The sequence below is a fragment of the Melospiza melodia genome, chromosome 1, assembly GCF_035770615.1.
Source record: "Melospiza melodia melodia isolate bMelMel2 chromosome 1, bMelMel2.pri, whole genome shotgun sequence".
NCBI classification, from domain to species: domain Eukaryota; kingdom Metazoa; phylum Chordata; class Aves; order Passeriformes; family Passerellidae; genus Melospiza; species Melospiza melodia.
The window spans coordinates 128135325-128158255 of NC_086194.1; the positions used below are offsets into that span (position 1 = coordinate 128135325).

General features: G+C 45.8%; 1 protein-coding gene across 3 annotated transcripts in view; it reads right to left on the reverse strand.

Annotated features, from left to right (window-relative positions):
• The window catches only part of KCTD1 (potassium channel tetramerization domain containing 1), a 103098-nt gene that overhangs the window by 65080 nt on the left and 15087 nt on the right, over window positions 1-22931 (reverse strand). The window contains exon 1 of one of the 3 annotated variants that reach the window (XM_063167767.1): window positions 5293-5409. The exons of 1 other annotated variant lie outside the window; for it this stretch is intronic. In XM_063167767.1, the coding sequence (XP_063023837.1) occupies window positions 5293-5358 (66 nt within the window). In that variant the 5' untranslated portion in view covers window positions 5359-5409. Of the gene's footprint in view, window positions 1-4819; window positions 4844-5292; window positions 5410-22931 lie in introns of those variants that run through there. One more of the 3 variants, XM_063167791.1, reaches the window with a different exon arrangement.

A 22931-nucleotide genomic window follows, 5' to 3' on the forward strand; every position in this document is an offset into this window, starting at 1 on the left:
ATTAAAAAAAAATCAAAACTCACAGTATAAAGAATATATGCTAAGAAACCTGCACATTATGCCACCACTTTTCACCAGAGCATTGCACAAATCCATGAGTTCTGCACAATCTGTCCCCTGGAAGACTAGTTACAAAGACAACCAATAAACCACAAACTTATGACCTTCATGTTTTCAAGGAATCAGTAATATTTGTCAACAGTGGAATTTAGTGTCATGGTACTTGATGAGATATATTCAGTAAAAAGGCCTAGAAACTCTTTGTTTATAATTAAGCAATAACGATTGAGGGCCAGGGCATTTCCTGGGGATTAATGACCGGGCTGGGAGAGCCAATGGCTTGAGGCAATGCCTTGGGCCATTAACCTCAGCCAGTCATTAATTTCCCCAGGAAATGCCCTGGACCTCGATTAGTGTAAGTATCATAAAAGGCAGCTAGAGAGAAAAAGTTTAGCATTAACAGTCTCCCAAGGAAATCCATTCCACAGCCAGTATTTTTTCATTTTGTCACATCCCAGAAGTGCATAAGTTAAGACTGACACAAGATTGGTGATGAAAATGGGAAAAAAAAAAAAAAAGAAAAGAGACACTTTTCTTTTCTATTATAGATTTACATTAATGAGGTTTGTAGCAAAGGCAAGATTCAGCTACAAAAGTGAGTGGGCACCTTATTTAACTCGTGAAATTATGAATGGAGGTGAACATTTTCATATAATTACTGATAAAACTCACATTGTCTAGTTCTATTACCCTCGCTGACTGCTCATTTTCTTTCTTGATACACTTAGGAAGACAGCAGATGCCTGTGCACTCTATTTTAGCTATTTCTCCCTGTCTCCCCACAGCCCACTGCTAATGAGAATTACAGCTCCAAACGCTTCCCGCAGGAAGCTCAGCTTTGCAACAAACACTACAGCAGCTGGATTTCTCCTCGCCTAAGCTTTCTGCAAGTGTGAAAGGATTTGTGGGCCAGGGTAGAAATAGAGCTCTCTAGTCTGACAACTGAAAGTACCAGGATGCCTCATTTAACAGGTTAAAGACACACACACACTCCCTGACCACTGGCTGCTCTGCCCAGTTCCCTCTTCCCCTTCCCAGACGCACGTGCAGCGCTCCTCCTCAAAAGCTGAACTGTGCCCGAAGTTCCAAAATTGCTTTCAAGACCGTTAAAAGCAAGGGGAAGAGGAATCTAGGGTTAAATACAGCGAGGAGCATTAGCTTTTACCTGGAATAATGAGCTAGAACAAAAACATTATCTGCACATAATCAAGCCTGTAAGCCATTCAGAGACACCAGATACACACAGCAGGGGATCAAGCTACAGCACTCCACTGAAGTGGTCCAAAAAAGCCTCCTCGAAAGAAAGGAGAGGTCACAGGTACATTAAAGAACATAGATGCTTATGCAGGCATTCGCTGGGAGCCCTGCCCTCCCCCTCCCCACCCCAATTAGCCTTCAGGCTGGTTGATTAGCTGGCAAACTCTTTGAAAGGGTCAGTCTGTCCAGAACTGGTATTTCCACTCGGGAAACAGCTCAGGCATGTCATATACCTGTGCCTGCCCCGCGCCGCGCTCCCTGGCTGACGGCGGCGATCCCTGTTATTACTTGACACAAGAATGTCGGAGGGGTTTCGTAATCATGTAGGGCAGCCAGCAGTAATGTTCTTGCCCGAAACGCGGTATTTTATGGGGCACAACGTAACTGCGTACGCTTTACAGATTCACTTGGAATGGCTTCCAAACTTCAAGGCAATTGCAGAGGTGCAGCGAGGCTTTAATTGAAGTAATTTAGCTCCGGCGCTCCAACACCCGAGAGGAAAGTGCTTTTGGAGGGGATGGGGGGCAGGCACCAGCACGCGCTGGCACACGGCACAGGGGGCTCTGCAAGGCACACATCAAGGCACAGCTCAGCAGCGTTTTCCACAACACCGTTTTACCTTAACCAAACACATCTAATGAATTTGGGCTCATTCCACGGCTAAGCTGCACCTAAACCCGTTTAATTGTGCTCTTACTGTATACTTCGCCACTATGGTAACTAAGGCAAGTAAAGCCAATTTGCCTTAAAAAAAAAAAAAAAAAAAAAAAAAGGATCACTGCCAGGAAACAGAGCTATTTTAAATAAACAAATACAAGATGAATGCAATTGCCATATTAACCCTCTTGTTAACTTCTGTAGTTTAAAATTACACCCTCATTACTAGTGTGTAATTGAGTATTCTCCCGGCTGTTTCTTGCATTTGAGGTTATTCAAATAGTTCATTAGCACATCAAGAACACCACACACACTAATGATACCTGATGCCCCTATCTACTGTTCTGGCCCGACTTTCGACATCTTCCGCAAAAAGAGAAATAAAAGAGGGGGGGAAAGAACTAAAAAGGAGGAAAAGGGGAGCCCATAGGGCTGAGCTCTCGGTGCTGCCACTGAGGGGGAGCATGGCAGCACCCAGGCACCAGTCAAGTCCAACACCCAGGCACACAGTGAGTGGCCACTGGACCAGTGGCAGGGCATGAAGAGACTGAGGGGGGCACGTAAGTTGGATAACTCGCGTCTGGGCTCTCTGGGTGCCTGAAGAGTGAGCGTGACCCAAGAGCCACCCCAGTGCTGGCAGTGTGCCTGAGTGCCCAGCCTTGGGGCAAGAAAGGAGGGGGGCAGTGCAGACTATGTGGGGCAGGGTGAGGGGCTGCCACTTTTTTTCTCTTTTTTTTTTTTTCCTTTTTCTTTTTCCGGTTACCTGTGTGGGGGTAACAATAGCAGGTGAAACTACTGTGGGTGAGGTGGTGCTTCTGTGCCCGTTTGCTTCGGGGAGGAGGTGAGGCAAGGGGTCGTGTTTCACTGAGACCACCACCACGGCGGGCGCAGCGGCATCCAGGGGCTCGGCGGGGCGGCGGCAGAGTCTTTTTGGGGAGGCAGAGGGCCCACAGGCATCGCCGCCGGCCGCAGCCCCCGCCGGGAACACGGCCTCGTAGAGCGCCCGCTTGGCCGGGGCCACTGCGGCCGCTTCTGCTTTCACCGGCGCAGCGTCCCCGTCTTTGGGCAGCACGTAGGGGTTGGCAGCGGGCGGCCGCGGCCGAGGCCCACCATTGAGGGCGGCAGGGGTGTAGCAGCCCCCGCCAGCGGGGTGGTGGAGGAGGTGATGGTGGTGGGGAGGGGGGTGGTGGTGCTGGGGTGGCTGCAGTCCTCCCAGCTTGGTGCCAATGCCAGCGATACTGTTGAGGGTGGCAATGGAGACGGCACCGATGCAGTGGTTGGTGTAGGTCTTGGAGAGCTTGGCCGCCTTGGAGAGCATCTGCATGCGGGTACCCAGGAGGTTCTTCCCGATGGCCTTGTTCTCGTACCAGGTGATGTCCCCCTCGCTGCAGTGGTCCCGCGGGCGCTGGAAGAAGGCCTTGCAGAGGGGGTTGCGCTTGGAGAGGTACTTGACAAAGCTGGCATAGGGGCAGAACTCTGTGCCAGTCTCATACATGCGAGGCAGGTTCTCCTCGTCGCTGCTCTCCGCCCGCTTCTTGCTCCAGGAGGACGAGCGCGACTTGTGGTAGGGCCCCAGCGCCTTGAAGTAGACGAACTTGCGTCCGTCCTCATCCACGGCCAGCCCAAACGAGTCCTCCTCCAGCTCCCGCTGGTTCTCCCGGCCGCGGGTGCAGAAGTACATGCAGGTCTCAAACCAGACCTTGTTGAGGAGCCCGAAGGGGCTCTGGGTGCTGAAGACGCTGCACGTGTAGAGCTTGCGGAGGTCGGCGCGGGTGATGGCCTGCTTCTGCACCACCGGCCCGGCGCCCTGCTCCTCCAGCTTGCGGATGACAGCGGCCAGGGTGAGGTTGGCGGCGCGCAGCTCGGGGTCCTTGGTGAGGTCGAGGGTGCGGCAGTAGGGCGGCTCGTTGAGGTAGCGGTTGAGGGAGCTGCGGATGCTGATGAGGGAGGACTTGGAGTAGAGCTGCCCGCTCTTGGAGCGCGCCTCGGCGTAGAAGGAGCGCAGGACCCGGCAGAGCGCCCCCTTGTCCATGGTCTCGAAGTCGGGGCTCTGCGCCTTCTCGCTCAGGTACTCGCGGAAGATGCGCACGGCGTAGCGGGTGGCCAGCCGCGTGTTCTCGCTCAGCCGCGCCCGCTCCGGCCGCTGCAGCAGCAGGGCCGCCTCCAGCTCCGCGTCCTCCGCCGCCCCCCCGGGGCCGCCGCCGCCGCCGCCCCCCGGGGCAGCCGCCGCGGCGCCCCCCGGGGCAGCCCCGACGCCGCTGCTGCCGCCGCCCGGCGTACGGCCCGGGGCGGGCGGCAGCGGCTCCGTCTCCTCCTCGCCGTCCCACTCCAGACCCATCTCCTCTTCCTCCTCCTCCTCGTCCAGCAGCAGCCCCCCATCGGCTCCGTCCTCCTCCTCCTCGTCCCCCGTTATCTGCACCTCCTGGATCTCATCCTCCTCCTCGCCCTCCTCCTCCTCGCCGGCGCTGCAGTAGCGGTGCGGGCGGGGGGCGACGCCGCGGCCGGACGGCCGGTCCCCCGCATTGTTCCCGCCGCCTCCGCCGCGTCCGCCGCCCCCTCCGCCGCCGCCGCTCCACTCTCCGCCGCCGCCGCCGCTGCCAGGCATTCTCGCCATATTGCCGTCTCCCTGCCAGTCCTCGGGCAGGGCGCATGCGCTATATTGGACCGCAGCGCTGGAGCGCTTTTGTGTTTTAATGACCTTCAGCTACCGGGAGGCAAAGCCGGGCTCTTAAAGGGGCCGCGCTCCCACTGGCGGCGGCGGGGAAGGGGCGGGAGAGGCTGGCATGGATGGGGAGGAGGCTGAGTCGCGCTGAGGGGGTACCGCGGGGAAGGGAGCGCTACTTACCGCGCCCGCCGCTCACCTCGGGTCCGTCCCGTCGAGCAACGCTGACGGGCGCCGGGAGCGGGGGGGACGCGCCGGGCAGGTGCGCCCCGGCCCGGAGGCTCCCTCGCCACCCCCGGCGCCCGTCCCACCTCCCCATCCCCGAAAAAAAAAGCACTCCGCCTGTGGAGCGGCTCTCTCGGTAGGGACGGACCGCCACCGAGCTGCTATCGACGCCTCGCACCTCCTCATTCCACAGTAACTTAAACACAGACCAAAAAGAAAAAAGAAAAAAAAGAAACCCCGCAAAGCGAAGAAAAGAAAAACCAAACAAAAACCCAAACGAAACCCAACCCCCCCCACAGAAAAGGCTCGGGCTGTGCCTGTCCGCAGCACGGCTCAGACCTCGATAGGATGCTGCCGGGGAGCGGGCGGAGGAGCCGGCCCCGTTCCCCGCCTGCCGCGCTGCCGCGACATCGCTGCCGCCGACCTCGCACCTTTAATCGGGCGCCCGGATTTCGGTCCAGGGGCTCGGGAGGAGACGGGCGCTCGGGGCATTGCATCCGTGCGGTTTGCAGTCCGCCCGGGAACAGCCAGTCGGTCGCCGCGGCGCTCGCTTGGCTGGCGGGAGCCCCGGCGAGGCTGGCTGCGGAGAGGGAGCAATGAGGGCTCGGGGGCTGACGGGCGCTCCGGGCCGCCCTCCTGCTCGCCGGGGCTGCAGACCTCAGGGCAGCCGGAGGGGCCTCGGCCCCCCCGTGCCGCCGCTGCCTCCCACCGCGCCCGCCGCGCTCTTCCTCCGCTACCCTCCTCCGCGACGGAGCCAAACCCGAGGGGACTCCCGCCACCGCGCCGGGGTGCGGAGCCGCCGGACCCAGAACCGCCCGACACTTGGCGGGTGTTTTCGCAGAGGGGAGCCCCGGAGCGGCGCGGGCGGGCGGGGGGCGCGGAGCCCCGCTCAGCCCTGCCCCCCCGCCCAGCTGTGCCCCGGGAAGGCGGCTGCTGCACGCTGCCTTCCTCACCCTCCTGCCCGGGAAGGGACCGGGCCGGGCCGGGGAGAGGAGCCTGTCCCACTCGGGACGAGGGGGTCCCCGCTGGTAGCCCCCCAACTCTCCAAACCAAAGGACCCCACAGAACTCCCAGTGCTATTTAGCCGGGCCATTTATTTTATTCGGTACGATGAAATAAATATTCATTGCGACTGCTGGCTACACCTGAAATTATAGCCCTAATTGCAGAGCTGTTGGCCTGAGTTACCACATTTGCTGCTCACTCATCCGTAGGAATCGCTCAGCGCCGGGCCCCGGCCGCGGTGCTTCCCTCGGGAGGGCTCGGTGCCCGCCGGTGCCGGGCGGTGCCGAGCCCCGTGCCCTCTCCCCCGGGGCAGGCACCGACGGCCACGGACGGGGCGGCCCCGACAGCCCCAGCTCCCGCCGTCCGGGAAACGTGGGATGCCAAAGAAGGGATGTGCAAATTGTTGAGCAAATTAGGCCAATTCGAAATAAATAAGCGCTGCGGGAAGAGAGCCTGCCACTCCCGGGAAATAATTGAAGAGAAAGCCGGCACTGTTATATTGATGTAAGCCTGGAGTAATTACACGGAGGTCAAAGTTGTTGCACGCACTACAGAAGTTGTGCTCGCTCTGTAGTTTGAGAGCGGATTATGTTCCCTCTCAGGTCGATGGCACATATATAAAATTCTGCATTTTTTTCCTTATGCACGTAAGAGGATATAAATAAGGATTTTTTTCCCCTTTCCTTGTCATACTCTATCTGTAACCTAATCCTGAAACAAAGTCTCAAAGACCGTCCCATGAGATGGACCAAATGCTGAAACAGATAGCTAAAACAAACAGTACCTTGTTGTGGTTAAAAGCTAAATTCCCCAGACAAGCTTTTAGGAGCTATTACAACCCACCCTAGAAGACAGAGAACTGCAGGGTTTGCAGCATAAACTTTTTTTACAGACATGATTTTTCTTTATTGTTCCGGTAAATGCTAAAAATTATGTGATCGGCATTGACCTTTGATTTTGTTTTACGATGGTGGAAGAAACTTTTTTTTTTTAAGACCTTTTCAGAGCCATAGGAGTGCAAAAGGTAATTGAATATTTTTTTTTTAACTTTAAAAAAGATGAACACGAGGTTGACAGCTTCTGTACTTGGATGTTCATTTAATCACCATTTTCTGATTGCGGGAGGTGAACTGTGTTGACAGACTTGCAGATGAATATGCAGCCCAGTATACGAATAGTAAGTATAAAGGACATAAAGAACTTGCAGTGAGGTTGGAGGGGAAAAATGTATACGGAGCATCCGTATTACACACATCAACTGGAAGCACCTCAGCAGCCAGGGGGAATTTAGAGAGTAGCAAGTGAGGTGTTCAGAGTGCTGTAGGTGCCCGGAACTGGGAAGATACATGCATAAGTTATATACCTGTATAATCTATATGCAAATAGGTAAGTTAATCATATACATATATGTTAACTTACCTATCTATGTTCCTAAAAATAGCATTTAGCCTAGTCAGTTGTATTCCAGAAGTTTAAATCCTATTGTTCGAGCTCTCCAGTTAGATAAGGTAATCGAACTGCATTCCAAAACTGACAGAGTTGCACAAGGTTGTCTAATGTGAGCTGGCACATAACATTAAACTTACATCCACTCCACCCTCCACGTCACTAATCAGAGGTTTATCCTGCTGAGAGCTCCGTGCAGGCACAGACAGCATTCTGCATTCTCCCCTAGGACTCAAGGTTTGAGGCTGATTATCAAATAGGTCCTGTCCGCACTTGGAGAATACATTTTATTACTGCTGTCAGTAAAGAAGATGTGATACCCACGGAACACTAATCATGGACTGGCCTCACCACGGATTGTCCTTACGAGGACTTGGAGATCAGTTCATATACCACGGAATGAGCATGCCAGTTTAAAAACCAAAACAACCTCCTCCATGAGTCAGTTGGTTCATAATAAAGGTAGTACTTGTTACCACATTAGCAAATAGTTTCAGGTCTTTCTTCACTTCTTTTTTAAGCTGCTCTTGCCCCTGGGCTCGCCCCTGGCAAGCAGAGAGCTTGCTAGAGCAGCGTTCTTTGACAATCGGCTATTGTGCTAAAGCTTTCCACAGCCCAATTCTCCTTCAGACTAACAAAACCTTCTTCTCCCGTAGCCTCTGTAAGTGGTTATTTCGTTACAACCACCTAAACTTTCGTGCTTCGGTGAGCCTTGGTAGGTGTTTCATCATGAGGCTTCACGAGGAACTAAGCTGGAATACCCCAAAAGCCTACAAGCAAAGAGAAACCATCGGGTCCGTTTGCTTCTTAGGATCCTGTCTAGGCATCTAGAAAAGTTTATTTAAAAAATACTGCTTGAAACAAGCTTGTGGGTTAACCCTAATGCTGGCCACCAGGCGTTTTTTAAAGAAAATAACTTTTTCTCCACATACACTTTTACTGTTAAATACAATAAACATTTTTAAATGTCGTAATACATTTTCTAAACACAAGATGTTTTCACTGTAGGGGCAGGCTATGTGGAAATTGGTATGAGAAATCCATATTGACACTACAGAACTAGAAGGCAAATAACACTTGGGACTCTTGGAAAATTCACTTAGGGAAAAAGCATGTCCTAGAAATCCTTCTCCCACCCAGAAACATGCAGTTTTGAGATAAGCTTTTTTAGCATTTCAGAACTGTCACTTCAAATGCTAATTCCATTTTTATTTTACTCTTTTATTTTTGTATATGATATTTCTAGTTGTTTCATTACTTCTTCATACTAGGGACAGCTAATGCTAACATGTAGTGTGCTATAACAAGTGTGCTATAACAGATTTTAAATCTCCTTTATTTAATTTTTTTCTTTTTTTTTTTTTTAGCATCTCCCATCTGCGTGGCAATGAAACAGGTTCATATAACTCAACAAAGGAGACATTGATTTAGTAAAGTGAGGATGTATCCATCAGCACTAAGTTGTAGCTGTTCTTAATGAATTTTAAAATACAAAAGCTATTTCACCTCTTGGATTGTCATATTATGAAATGTTAGTAGTAGTTGCACATATCAAAGCACCAGCTACCAGCCAAACCTTGTGAAAGGTGAAGGCAGCATCAAGCCAGCCCCCTTGTGAAGCTCCCCAATGCCAACTGAAAGCCTATTTCCCCAGTATGCTCCTATTTTATTTTTTTCCCCCTGCAGGTATTTGCCGTTACTCACTCACGTTTTTTGTTTTGTTGTTTTTTGGGGTTTTTTTTCCTTTTACAAAAGCAATATTTCTGATACTGAGGCCATTATTTGTTTCCCAATTGCTTTGTTTTCAAAATAAACCAGAGAAACCCCAAGCCATCGTCTTTGCAAGAAAGCACACATTCAGTGCTTGGCAAACTAAAAGGCAAGACTTTGCAAATCACCTTTATTTTCAGTGTCAAGCAGCTGGAGCACTTTTGCTTCCAAAAATATGGAAGAGCTATGTTGTCAGACAGCTTAGAGAGAGGCAGGTAATAAATTGCATTGTGCTGCATAAAGGTTTTAAGGGTCTTTTAAAATGTGCTGGAGGTTAGTTGCCAGGAGATACACTAATGCTTTTATTTAGCTGTATTTCAGTTTGTGTTTGTCTTTGCTTCTCTGGTGTTGAGGCACTTTAAACAAATTGGCTGGTCTGTGTGGCACAGTGGTAGCTGGTTAAAGTTGCTGTAGTGGTTGTCTGATCATTTCTATGAACTACTGACACCAAGCAACCTTATGTGTTAGTGGCACAAAATTTGCTCTCCATGGAGGCACAAAGAGCTCTTTCTACCCAGGCTGATAACTGGTTAGTTTTTATTCCTTCTCAACCGAGTCCATACATCCTACATGAAGGTGATGGAAATTTAGAAGGACATAGCCAGTAACTCAAGAAAGGGAGCTCCAAAGAGAGGGATTCCTGTGAAACCACAAAGCTTACGGGTGTTGTAGGTCTAAGTACAACTTTTTACTTCATACAGTGTTTTAAGTACTATGTAATAGAGCATAACTTTATGCTGTATTGGATATGGAGTTCTAGAAATCCTATTTTCTGATCATAATCTTCCAGTAAAAGTTTATTCTGAGCTATGAGTTCCGGCTGGAATCACACTGGGCTGGATGAGGTCTACAAATGCAGGGAGGGACAACTGGTTACATGATAACAAGATCTGGCTAAGAAAACTCCTTAAACATTGCTTTAAGAAAAAAGGGGGAAAAAGCCTGAATCCAAACAAGAATGTAATAACATGAGACTCTGAAAAAGTGCACTTTCCCACTTGTTTCTGTCCCATATGGATTTTATCTTGGTTCCTTTCACCATCCCCATTGCATGACCCAAAGCTTCTGTGTTGCCATGAGGTGTGCTGAGCACTGATTCCTGCACAGGACCAGAGGCAGAGCTTTACACCCCATGGAACTTATTCATACCAGGCTTTTCTCAGAGCATGGGGTCCCCAAGGGACAGGACAACAGCTGGCCTAGAGCCCAGCATGGAAAAGGGAATCTTCTTTTGACCGTTGACTAGTGGCTTTAAAGCCTCTTTATGGAATGAATTCACTGTCAATATACTTTTGTTTTGATTTAGTGACTGAAATAAACTGATTATTCCCCTTTTCCACCAGTATTATGTCTGTGTCATCATGAATTTGGAAATTCCCTTTCAGGTATTTATGTAGCAAAAACCCCAGTACCAATGGTCTGTCTTCTTGGATTTTCTCTTCTCAATTGAGTTATCTCAGCTGGGTTGACACAAACCCAATTTAAGCAACTTTAGAATTGTGTGAGTTCAAAGGAAGCCCACAGAGGGTGTATACACACTGTTAAACAGTGTCAGAGCCCTGCTCAGGCTGTCACCCAGACCCACCTTTCCACTGCTGTTGAATTTTAAGTTACACTAACTTGTAAAGCAGCATTCGAGTAGAAGGGAATAAATTCATAGGTCATATGAAAGAAGAGTGCTGGGATAAAAAAAGTATTGCAATGTTTACTGCCAGACCCTATCACCTCCTTTATCAGCATGGTTTAATTCATACCAAGAAAAAAAAAGGTAGAAAATGTGGCAGAATATTTAAAAATAAGGGAAGTCCTTTATGCAAAACCACTTGCATTAATTAAATGTTCCCACTGTATCTGTCTTCAAATGAAACTGGGGGTAAAGCCTCAGGATACTGTCAGGACTTTCATGTGAGGTTTAAAGCCAGAGGCCATAAAGGACCTTTCAGGTCTCTTTGCAGTTTGCACCTGCATTTTGCTGCATTTTAAGTTATAGAGAGTAAAGCCTGGAAAAGTAGAAAACCTGAAATGATTCAGAGAAAGGAAAAAGAAAATTGATAAAGTTTAGTGAAAAGACTGGATGTATTGGATATACTTCTCTTTTTCCAGCATCAGGTAATAAAATAGATGAAAAATACCTTCTAGCATCTGGTAAGCATTAGTATTTTGTAAGAATCTGGCATTAAAAACACCCCAACAAACTACTTCTGCAACTGTTGAGAATCCTTAACTGCAGAGCTTTTTTTGTCCAGCCCTGAATTGTACTGGGCTTTGAATAGCCTTGCTTTTTTCTATCTATGAAAGGTTAAGCTGGGCATGAATCAAAGTTTTCTTATTTGAAGATCAAGGCTAAAACTCAATTTCTTTTTACAGAACAAAAGGTATCATCAAATAAATTAAAATAATCTAAAAAATCCTAGAGCCAAGACTTTGCACATTCATGAATTATACAACTACAAGCAGGTAGTTATTTGCTAGTAAAGACTCTGCTTTTAGTAGAAATGAGTATTGTTAAAATAAGCAAGAGAAAAATTACAAGCTCTTCCTTTGCCTTGGACAAAACAAGGTCACATTTGCAATTTGCAGTGCTTGATCTCTCCCTTAGCAATCTTGGCAAAGGTTTATTGAGTTATTCTGAGTAATTTCCTTCAAGTTATGAGTGTGTCACTTGGTCTGTTACGGACCTGCTCCTTCAGTTTACTCTGCTGTTTACCTGTGAATTGTCACACTTGTTCTTGCAGATCAGTGTCAAAAGAGAGAAAAAAAAATAAAGCAGTGTTTAAAATCAAAGCTTCAGCATGGAAGGATATAAAGTGTGAAATCCAGACCCATTGCTTTCATTCTGGCTTTAGTGATCATAGAAACCTGCTGTAGGGCAGGACTAATCTGCCAGAAAATTATTATTGAGCCCTGGTAACTCAGATATATGTGCAGACTTGAAAACGTTGTTCTTTGTGCCAACTCCAGGTCCTACAAGAACCTCACTCGGAATCCTACACCTGGCTCAGAAATACGCTGGAAAGAGGAGGCAGTTTGTTAATTCCCAAGCAGCTGTGAACAATTTAATCTCTTTGCAAACAGCCCAGCATCCTATTCCAATTGAGAGTTTCTTGGGGGATGGAGAGTTGGAAGAGCTGGTGAGAGACAATAGGGTCTTTCTTTCAAGGCCATTCCTATGGACTTGGCCTCAACAGTAGCATCTTGATGGCAGGGTTGCCAAATCTCAGAGCCTCACGATACTTGGTTGGAGTTTCCTTCTCAATATGCTGGAACTGAGAGGTTTGAAATTATTCTTTGGCAGACAACTTTGAAAGCTTGAATTACTTCTCTGGAAATACTTGAAAATCAGGAGGCAAGCCACAGTTTTGCAATTTTAGAAAGAAGAAATCCCTGTGATTTTAAGATATGATTAAGATTTTATTCTGAACGCTGGTGGTTGGAACTCCTGGGATTTCCCAGATAAAATTGCCTTGAGAACTGAGCTGCTAACTTGAATTGGTTTTCTGGACAAGTCTCTAAATTACTAACTTTTTTGCCTTACATAATTTCTTAATCAAAAAATCACCATCCAAATCCTACACACAAGCCAGTTTTGCTACCTCTTTGGCAATATGTGTAGAAGAGTCAGAGAATCACAAAGAACTACTTCAAGAAGTTCATATCCAGATTTCTTTGAGTTCTCAGAACCACGAACTTTTTTTGTTCTGATTATCAGAAGGTCTCTGCACTCAAAAATGGTTGTATAGGTATTTAAGCCAGCTGTACTTTTAAACAGGCTTGCACCTGATATGGTTTCCATGGGAGCTGCTTGGTCCTTAGCCATTTGCAAACATGGCTGCTAATGTAGATAATTAAATTAGAATTAGTGAACACAGTGTTCTTCTGAACAGCTGACCTTCGCTCATTCTGGCACACCGTAGTAGAGTGAAGGGAAATACATTCTTTCTATGCTTTACATTTTCTGTACCACTTTTTTCTTTCCCTTAAGACTAGCTAGGTATGACTTTCTGGATACTTTACCAAAATCTCCTACTATTTCAGCAGTTACCCTTGGATCGTTCCGCACAACTCCAGACGGAGCATTTAATCAACTTAGTTCCTCTGTTTTCACTGGAGTTCCCAAATTTTCAACCTTTTCTTTTGTCCAGCAAGATATATTGGGCTTGAAACACTAAAATGTTTCATAATATTCTCTAAGAACTAGTTTTATTCAATCAGAAAGCAGTGGAGTTTAAGTACTTAGGAATGCCAGTCATATCTAAAGTGTAGAGGCAAAATTCTAGGAGCTTTGTTTGTAAAGCTAAATGGATCAAAGTATCTGGAACAATTTTAATTTTTGGGGGGCAGGCACTGTATTTCAAAGGAAGTTGTAGATTAATTTTGTTAACCCATTGCTTCAAATGAGTTTGTCAGATCCCATATAGAGAGGGACGGGATTTTGGCTACTGAATTCCAGTTTGGCCACTAGTGCCTGGGCTAATTAGGGATGGGTAGGGAGAACCCCACATGCAGCTGAATAAACTAGAAAACTCCTGATGTCCTACTGAGGTCAGCAGCACTGATTAGCATCCACAGACAGGAAATCTGTTTGAACCTGCCTGCTTTGCTTCCTGGGTTTGATCACATCCAAACTCATTGGATGTGAGAAAGCAATTCTGAAGCTATATCATGCCAGAAGCACATGGTGGGATGCTCATGGGCCAGCCTGTCCACCCAGGACTTGTATAATCATTCCCACTTACTGGGGTTGCTGAAATTCTGTTGTATGGAGGACACAAACCCAGAGGCCTTTTTTTGGCTGCTCAGCAGAACGAGTCTGACCCTTGCAGGGGTCCCTGTCTGCCTGGCTCTTAAGCTCTGTGAAGTCCAAGAAGCCTGGTACTACTCTAGGAAGTCATGTTGAGAATTCCAGCTCCCTGCAGTAGTACCAGACACACACAGAAGCTACAAACCGCCTCCACACTGGGGAATTTTGCCAGATCTTCATTTCTTTGTACTTTCTGTCCATGAACTCTGAGCTTTCATGAAGCTTCTCCCTAGTACCATGGACAAATGCCACTACCTCCCTGCTCTGTGCTGCTCAAAAGCCCACCTGAGGTTCAGACTGCTGAATTCTGGTTTTGTTCATGCTCTCTGAAGGACTGCTCCATCTCTTAAGCTTTCTCTGGAGCTGGGTGACAGTTGATAAAACAACAAATATACATAAGCCTAATACTTTTTCAGTATTTTCGGCTAAATTAGTGGAGTAATATCTGAAAGTTTATAGTGTGTTATCTGCTGGTCAACAGAAAAATTCTGATATTAAGAAATAAGAAAAGTTTTCAGCATTTAAAAGGTTCAGAAATGTAAAGCAACATTTTCCAGCATAATTTGAATGTAAGTACTGTGGTATTTGTATTAGGCAAGACTCCTCAATACTACAGACTACACAATACTACAGACTACACAATACATCAGTAATAAAACATTTTTAAATGAAAAGTGGCAAATATTGGTCCTACAATAGTAGTTTCTCAAAGTCCTATGCATAAATGATTACTTTAATAGGCAAGCTATCACTTGCCCATATGAAAATTTATCCTTCATTTTAACCTCAGAGAGAGAATTGTTCCTCTCAATTTCTTCTGCTTTGCAGAAAGGACACGAAACAAACAGGAAATGTTGTGAATGTTCTACAACTTCAGCTGGAATAAAAAAAAAATAAACCAAAGGAACAAACCACTTCAGCTGAAAACCAACTAATATAAATAAGGAAACAATCAGAAAACAGTTAATAAAACTTCTGGCTTTGATGACACAATTGTTTTACACAGTGCTAAAAGAGTGTATCTCTCAAGTGTGTGTAAAATGTTGCCAAATCACAGAATAGTATGCAGAAATGGGCAGGGATTTAATTGTATTGGCATAACCAGTTTGAAGACACTTGGCTGGATAATGAAGACCAAACTTTTATCATGTGGAAATTACCTATTTCTTATAAAGCACCTATTACCTAATCCTGCAAAGTACTTCAAGAAACACTCCAAAAGCAAGAAAAGAGAATCTAAGACCACTGGTTGCACCTGTCTCTTTGCATCCAGCCATGAAGAACATCCTTCTGTTCTGGGCTGACACTGCCTGGGTTGACTCTGTTGAATCTGCCAACAGAATAAGGCTTAGCAAATAGACTGGGGAAAGGAGAATTCTGTCTCAGCTGTTTGCAGTCATCTGAGAGCTTCTGGTGATCCATGCCACTCTGTTTGTGCTCGCTGCAAAATGCATACACCTTGGGGGAAAATATTAGTAATCTGGGCACAAGAGCTAAAAACTTTCCAGTAGAATAATCTGAATCACAGATTTGGCTTGGTTTCCTCATGGAAGAAATAGAAAGTCCCCTTGTTCTGTGAAATCAACCATCATTCAACTAACTATTATATTTTTAAAGGACATTCTCAGTAAACTGCAAGGATGCCAAGACTGCTGCTGTGCCCTAATGATATATGTGAGACCTTAATGTGGATACAGAGCTCAGGGTCATGAAGATTTTCCTAGGAGAGAGCAAGAACTCTAGAAAATCTACCACCACATTAGCAAAATTAGCAATGTTGAGGGGAACTCTTCTTGGACTCACGACAACTAGTCTGACTCATTATAACTTAAAAGTCATAACAGAGAGAAGTAAAATTTCACCACAGACATTCCTCTTGAGTAAAGACCTCCCCCTTGCCAAAAAAACCACCCCAACCAAACCCCACAGAAATCCAGACCAAACAGATGGCTCTTTCATCCATTAGCATCCTGTCTTGCTCCTTTTGAACCACTGCCACTGCTGTATCAGAAGAGATTTGATACTGGGATATCAGGGCTGGGCTGGGTTAACCAAGATGGAACAACAATGAACAACAGGAAAAGGTGGGGAGCTGAAGCTGTACCACAAAAGGACTTTAAATAGTGCTGAAATTACTCCCACTCAGGTTGTGCTTTTCTCTAACAATCGCTGTGTGCCCTCTAAGTTTGTTGGCAGTTAGCCAAACCCTTAGAGCCCTAAGGCCATCCTATTATCAATCAGTCTGCAATTCTCCAAAATCTTGCTGAGAGGAGCATTTAACAGAGGAAGATGTGGTCTGGTTGCCTGCAGTCCTCCCCATCAGCAGACCCAACGGATAGAAAGAGTCACTGTAGCAGCATTCCTGTAGCCCTGATCCATTTATGTTCCTTTGGCACATGCAGGCATATTCATGAGCTCTCTATCCAAAACAGGTGAATTATTCTCAGCAGCAAAACTAAATTTGAATTCTTGTCCTAGTAAAGGGCAGGAGTGGACAAGGTTCAGGGAAAGAACATATTTGACACAGAAAAGGGAGGGACAGATGTAATAGAGGCATAAAAGGATGCTGCAGAACCAGATTTCCTTCATCCCACAGCTGACAAGAGGTGGGATTTGCCTCTTTTCCCTCCCAGCAGTGACTCTGCCTTGGTGAAGGCAGCAGCAGGAGCAAGTTTCATTTTCTAGGGCTCTAGCACAGATGACACAGACTTGGAACCAGAGCTGATTTGTTCCTCTAGGCAATCTGCTGCCCTCAGCAGCTTCTGTGTTGTTAGAGCCTTGGGTCAGCTCTGTTCAAAACCTCCAGCAACCTTCTCTCAAGACAAACTCCTGGAGTCACAGGTGAAGCCTAAGTAAATTTGCTGTGCCTGCAGAAAGGATTTCTCCTGGGACACCTGATAAGGACTCCAAACAGTGGTTCCAAGCAGCACATATCTTGCAGTTACCTTCATTAGATAAGACCACTTTGCCCCAAAGGTGGCTGAAAGTGAAAAAAAATTCTGTTTTAAGGCACACCAAGGGTTCTCTCATTTGTCATATTTACAACTCTCAAAGGGGTACAAAATGTAATAGTTTCTCTTTGTTCACTCCAGTTGAAAGAAACTAGAAATTTAATTTTGATGCCACTGTCAACAGAGCAGTCTTGAGCTGGTAAATCCGGCTGATAATTATCCTTCACCTGGGACTCTTCTTTCTTACTCTTCTAAGATAAACTCCTCAGTTTTTCCCCTCTTCCTTGTGCATCATAGCCAGGTAACTGAAATGCTACACATCAATCCCAGCTTGGCGAGTGCTTCCCCTCCTCATTCATCCTCCGCTCTCTCCAAATCACATCATGCTTTCTCCCATGCCCTTTCCCTCACCACCTGTTCTTCCTTTGGGAATGAGCAGAATCACATACCCATCTGCCTTAACTGTTTCCCACGTTTCTGCTAGGAAAGACTGGAAAGATGAAAGACAGGGAAAAGTGGTGCAGAAAATACACTGAACTGATAGGTGAAGCTACACTGAACATGCCTTCTACAATCTCCTGCTTCTGCTTTATCTCTTCTCCTTTGCAATCCTGTGGAAAACAGGAGGAAATAGAACACTGCATGGCTGTCAGCTTCAAAGCAGGAGAAAAGAAAAACCCCTTCCTCTCTGAGCTGTGATTACATCTCATGATAGATGACTTCCCACACTTCTCTGGGAGAATCCCTGGCTGCTCTCTTGTTCCTATGGGCCCACACAGACAGCTGAACAAACAGCAGTAATATCTGTGGGAAAGACAGGATGATTTTACCCCTCTTTCTCCAAGTTTCTTAATTTTTCTATAACCCTGCCTGCCTCCTCAGGAGGTTCCAGCTCCTCACTTTGGCACATGGTGCCCAACGATTGTAATGTTCTACCAAAGGTGGCACCAAGCACTGCAGTCCTGCCAGGACTGCTGTCCCTAGCCATGTGTGGGGGAATTTCTCTGCTTTCAGCCACGTGTTCTTGCTGATGTTTGGGTTAAACAGTGCCCAGCTCTTGCTAATCTCTGGTATTCATGACGACATGATGTTCCAAAACAAAGCATGAAGAAAGAGATGAAATCTGGATTATTTTTCAAACAGTGTGTTTGGGAGTAGTCACTTAACTTCTGAGTTTGAGTTTTCAGGCTGCAATAATTTTCAAGTCCTGTTCTACCTTTCCCTTCTCTTACTGCCTTATCCGTTTATCCTCCACTTCAAACATAAAGGCTAAGTATCCTTCATCCCAAACATAAAGGATGATTGTTCTTCCCCTTTTAAATCCAGGAATCTCTTTAATCCTGGATGTGAGACAATGGGAAACATACTAGGAGGTGAGAGGAGAGGCTTGGCAACACAAGAGAGAATGCACTAAACCAGTTATTTATTTTTCAATCATTAAACTCCACACCCCAGAGTTACTGGTCTTTATGGCAGACTGGTCAAATAGAAAAAGACACAGAAGGGCAGAGGAGAAAGGTCCTATGTTTCCAAACTGATGCATGGACAAGGTGCCAAATGATTGCATTTCATTCATTTGCCACAAACTGGGTTAGCTTTGAGCTTGAAGGAGAGAGAATAGCAGGTTTTTAAGTACTGCTTCTGGGTCTGGCATCAACATTTCTGTTGCCATAATGAGTCAGACATCAGAGGCAATACACATGAAAGGATGCAGGCCAATGCCTAGGCAAACAGAAATGGGAAAGCAGAATTGAAAAATAAGTGCACACGTCAGGGAAGAAGGACTCCATCCTCACAAAACTTCTGAAATTATATTCTCAATTTCCTTTATTTCATCAAATAAATTCACTTTAAAATAAACCCACTACCACCACCACCACCAACACAAAAGCGCCTCTAGGATTCTGGGCAAAGTTAATCTGCCAGAGGCAGAGTTTGTTCTGTTAATGGCCATTTGCCATGTACCAATGCCACAGTCCCCAAATGCTCTTGCACATTTCCCATCAGGCAAGCACACACACGATTAAGAACATTTGAGCAGTCATCCTTAGAACTGTGAAAAACATTAATCCTTAAATGAAGGGAAATCAGTCTTCTGAGCCACAGAAACCATGGCCTCAGATGCTCCTTCCCTTTGCCTTCAGCGAGGGCTCCTGAAGGGCTGCTGGATGATAAGGGGTAGATAACTAGCTCTGGCAACAGACCATGGGTGGGAAGGGCATTGATAGAAAACATTTCAAGCTCTGATTTGCACCCTTTCTTGGGGGCTTCACTGGGAACTTAGGGCAGTCCAGAGACACATATTTGGCGCATTTCAGCTCTCAAGTAACTTCCTCACTTGCTGTCTTATGCCTCACATTTCCATTGTCTTTTTTTCCTCCTTTCTTTTTCAGACCATCCCTTCTTTTCTGACTCCTAGGTATCATCATTACCTAAAGAGTCAATGTGCATTGCTTGGTGCTCCTCTTTACTATTCCTTCTCTAACACTTTATCAAACATAAGTGTCACAAAGAAAATATTTATTCCAAGAAGTTCTAGTGATCCGCTAATCAACTAGTACAAAATATCAACTACAGAACTCTAGAAGATCTCCCATGTCCCTTCCTGTCCTCTCTTACTAGGCTTCCTTTACTATATCAGGACTTGCCTGTTGACAGTTTTAATAACGTGACCGATTAATGGGGAAGTTTTAATTTTATTTTGCCCAACAATTGTACTGATAGAGACTCATCACTGTTAGCACAGTTGCACTGATGTGAAGATACAAGTGGGCATCACCTCCTTGGTCTTGGGTTAGATGACAGAAACTGCTTTCCATCTTGGGAATCAGAGCTGCAAAATTTTGTCTTGCAAAATTATGCAACATAGAAACTTCTACTAAAGCACAGAGAATTCAATAACCATGTATATAACCCCCTGGTACCTCCATTGCTACAGTGTTAGATGGTGTTGATGCAACACAAGCCAAAATGGTGAGGTCACTGTTCCAAAAGGAGCACAGTAATGAGGTCCAATATCCACAAAGAACTTGCACTCACATGTCATTGTTCTGGAGTCAGTTAATGAATAACATGGATTAGCTCCTTGTGCCTTATGGACATAATATCAAAAATGTAGGGATGCACAGGGACACTGTAGGGATTTTGGATTAGATTCTATTCTTTAGTGTTGGAAAACAAAGGTCTTACAGAATATTAAAAACGTGTTGAATTCCTGACTCTGCTGCCAAGAACCAGCCACCATTTTACATTTAGTGCCTTGGTATTTCAGGCCATGCCTGCCTTGTGTGCTCCCATGCGTGTGCTGAAAATAAAGAGAACGTGATAAGGCAGCAGAAAGATCATTAAGCTTTGATCTGAAAAGGGATCCTGACTCTCTTATGCTGCTGAGAGTTTGTGGGCACCAAAGAGAACATGGTAAGTCTGCTCAGCAAACTAGAGGTGTGACATTAATACAAGTTACCCAACATTAGAGCCTTCCATGCAGCCACAGCTAAAATAAATCTGTTTCGCCACTAATTAGCTTAAAGCCAGCATAGCTATGTTGCTTCTCTTACTGCCACATTTTCTTTTGCACTTAATGATCTAATCACATCCTCCTTTTTCTAGAGGGCCTTTGCCTCATTCAGTGCCCAGGATGGATGCGACTCATTGAATAGGCATCTGCAGTCCGACAGTTTGCCTCAGATTTGCCTGGAGCTGAAGATACATCCTTTGATTATATCCCTGGCTCTGCTGCAAAGTTTCTGTGTAAGGGTACTGGACTAGCAACTTAAACCAAATAAAGTGGGCGCAAAAACCCTCTACTTTTTTTTGCTCTAGGTGTCTGGTTGTAATGACTTGAGATTTGTGAAAGAGCTAAGTGCTCATTACATGTAACTGGGGCAGAATGCTGCAAAATGCTAAATACTCTGAAAAATAGAGACACTCAGAGGTTCAAAAATAAAATTAGTAAGACGGTGTTATCCATGATCTCCCTGGATTCCCTTTCCTGTATCCAAAATACTTCTTCCAGCATAGGGACAGTGTGACAGAAGCAAGTACATATCTGGGAAATTATAGTTTTGAGGTTTCAAATCCCCATTAGGACAAAAGGAAAACCATTCTCAGGTCTGAAGGGTGAACCTCTGTCTCATACAGGTTCCAGGTGTTTAGGCTCTCCTATGTAGTTGTTCAAATCAGCAGACTTTTGGTACTTCTAGATCATTTGTCCACTCAGTTTAACCAAGAAGGGTTTGCCCTTTGTGATTTAATCAAAACTGAAAAATTCCTGCAAAAACCTTCAGTTTTGACAGACCTTTTCTCGTCAGACAACTGTTTTGTACATATTTCCTATCTGAACTGCTGAGAGTATGGCAGGGCTCTGGGATGAGTGTGCCAGTCCCACTGAACAAGTTTTTGTTTGCAAGAGTTGTTGCTCTGGGAGAAGTCAAAGTAGGCTTGCAAAGGCATGTCTGGAGCTCATCTGAACTGTTCTGTATCAACTACAGATGCTCCACAATTCCAGGGAGGCTCTCCTGGCTCAGGACATCACGCCAAGCTACAGACCCAGAGGGTGACCAACCTCCTTGGTAAGCCCAGTAACTCTGGGCCACCCATCCAACCTCAAGGCCCGCAGGCTTGCCCAGAAGGTGACACTGCTTCAGGCTTAAAGTTGCCAATGGATACAACATTACATAAAGCATTTGAATGAAGCTGGCACCTATGTAAATGTCAAAGCTTCATACCTTCTTCACATACATACATCCCTGTCCACACCACATCTGAATCTCTTCAAGGAGAAGACCTTAAGTGTCTCAGAAGAGAGATCACCTGTCCTTCAAGGCTGATGTCCAAGGGCAACCAGGAGCCTCCTAAGCAGCCCTATTTACTAGGCACTTACAAAGCAGGTGTATTCAAAGCTGTTCCAAGGAGAGGAGACACTCATCTCATCCCTCTTGGACTCCAGCCGGGATATTTCTATCTCCTTTCCCAGCAAACCTTCCCACTTTCAGAAGACAACAAAATTTAGGCAAGACTACAAAAGAGATGGAAAGATTTCAGGAGGCTGTGGCAGCAGCTACAGCCTTTGCTGTCTGGGTTCTGTGCACATCACCTCTAAGAGGGATAAGTGCAACCTGGCATTTCAATAATATTACTGTGGGAGCAGTTCTTTTCTGCAGCATGCTACAGTTTCTTGTGCAGCCTCAAATTTGGGATCATTTTGACATCTGGTCTGTGGCACTCATCCATCTGCTGTAACTGAGTAGGTGTTGGGTGGGGTTGACAGGAGAGACTTGTTTAAGTGCTTGTTTTCATTCTGTGGAGGAATGGCAGAGCCAGTTCAGTAATTAATTAAATACTCATCTTAAAAAAAAAAAAAAAAAAAAAAAAAAAAAAAAAAAAGGTGTGTGCTAATATTTTAAAGAAATGGTGAATAAGGCAGCTGGCACTTCTCACTGCTGAAATGTGGGGACATTGTTCCCATTTCTGCTTGGTTCCATTTGTTTTAGGATGCCTTCCTCATTGGGCTGGCACTCTGGTTTCTATTCCTGACTCAGCCAATTGCCTCCTGGCTGAATTTGGATAGGTCACTCCATCTTTTGTGCAGCAGTTTTCCTCTCTGGAAAATGCATTCAAAGTAAAACACCTATTTTTTATAAACTTTGAAATCTGCTGTTAAAAAATGCAACAGGATAGGTGGCCAATATAATTACTAACATTATATTAATTTGTAGGTTTTCTATTCAAATAATAATAATAATTTTTATGATGACTTTGCTGTCATCTGCTCACAGGAAAAGAAAGGTTTGAGCACAGTGAAAACAAACCCACAACTTCTATGGCTGACTCTCTGTGCCTTTTGGGAACTTGTTTCTCTCATTTCACTCAGAACAGAGCACAAAAATACATCTCCTTGTTTAACTGTCTGCTCATAATGCTCCCACCATTCACAAATGCATGGTGCACTGAGCAACCACGTCCTTCCCTGTGAGTGACTAGGGAAGGTTCCACCTGCTCTGTTTTAACTTCTGGACAGACCTTGGTGTTCATTTCTTTGCCTTAGGACAGTGACTCCTGCTGTACTGTTTGTCAGTCTGCTGGGATGCAGTTGTGC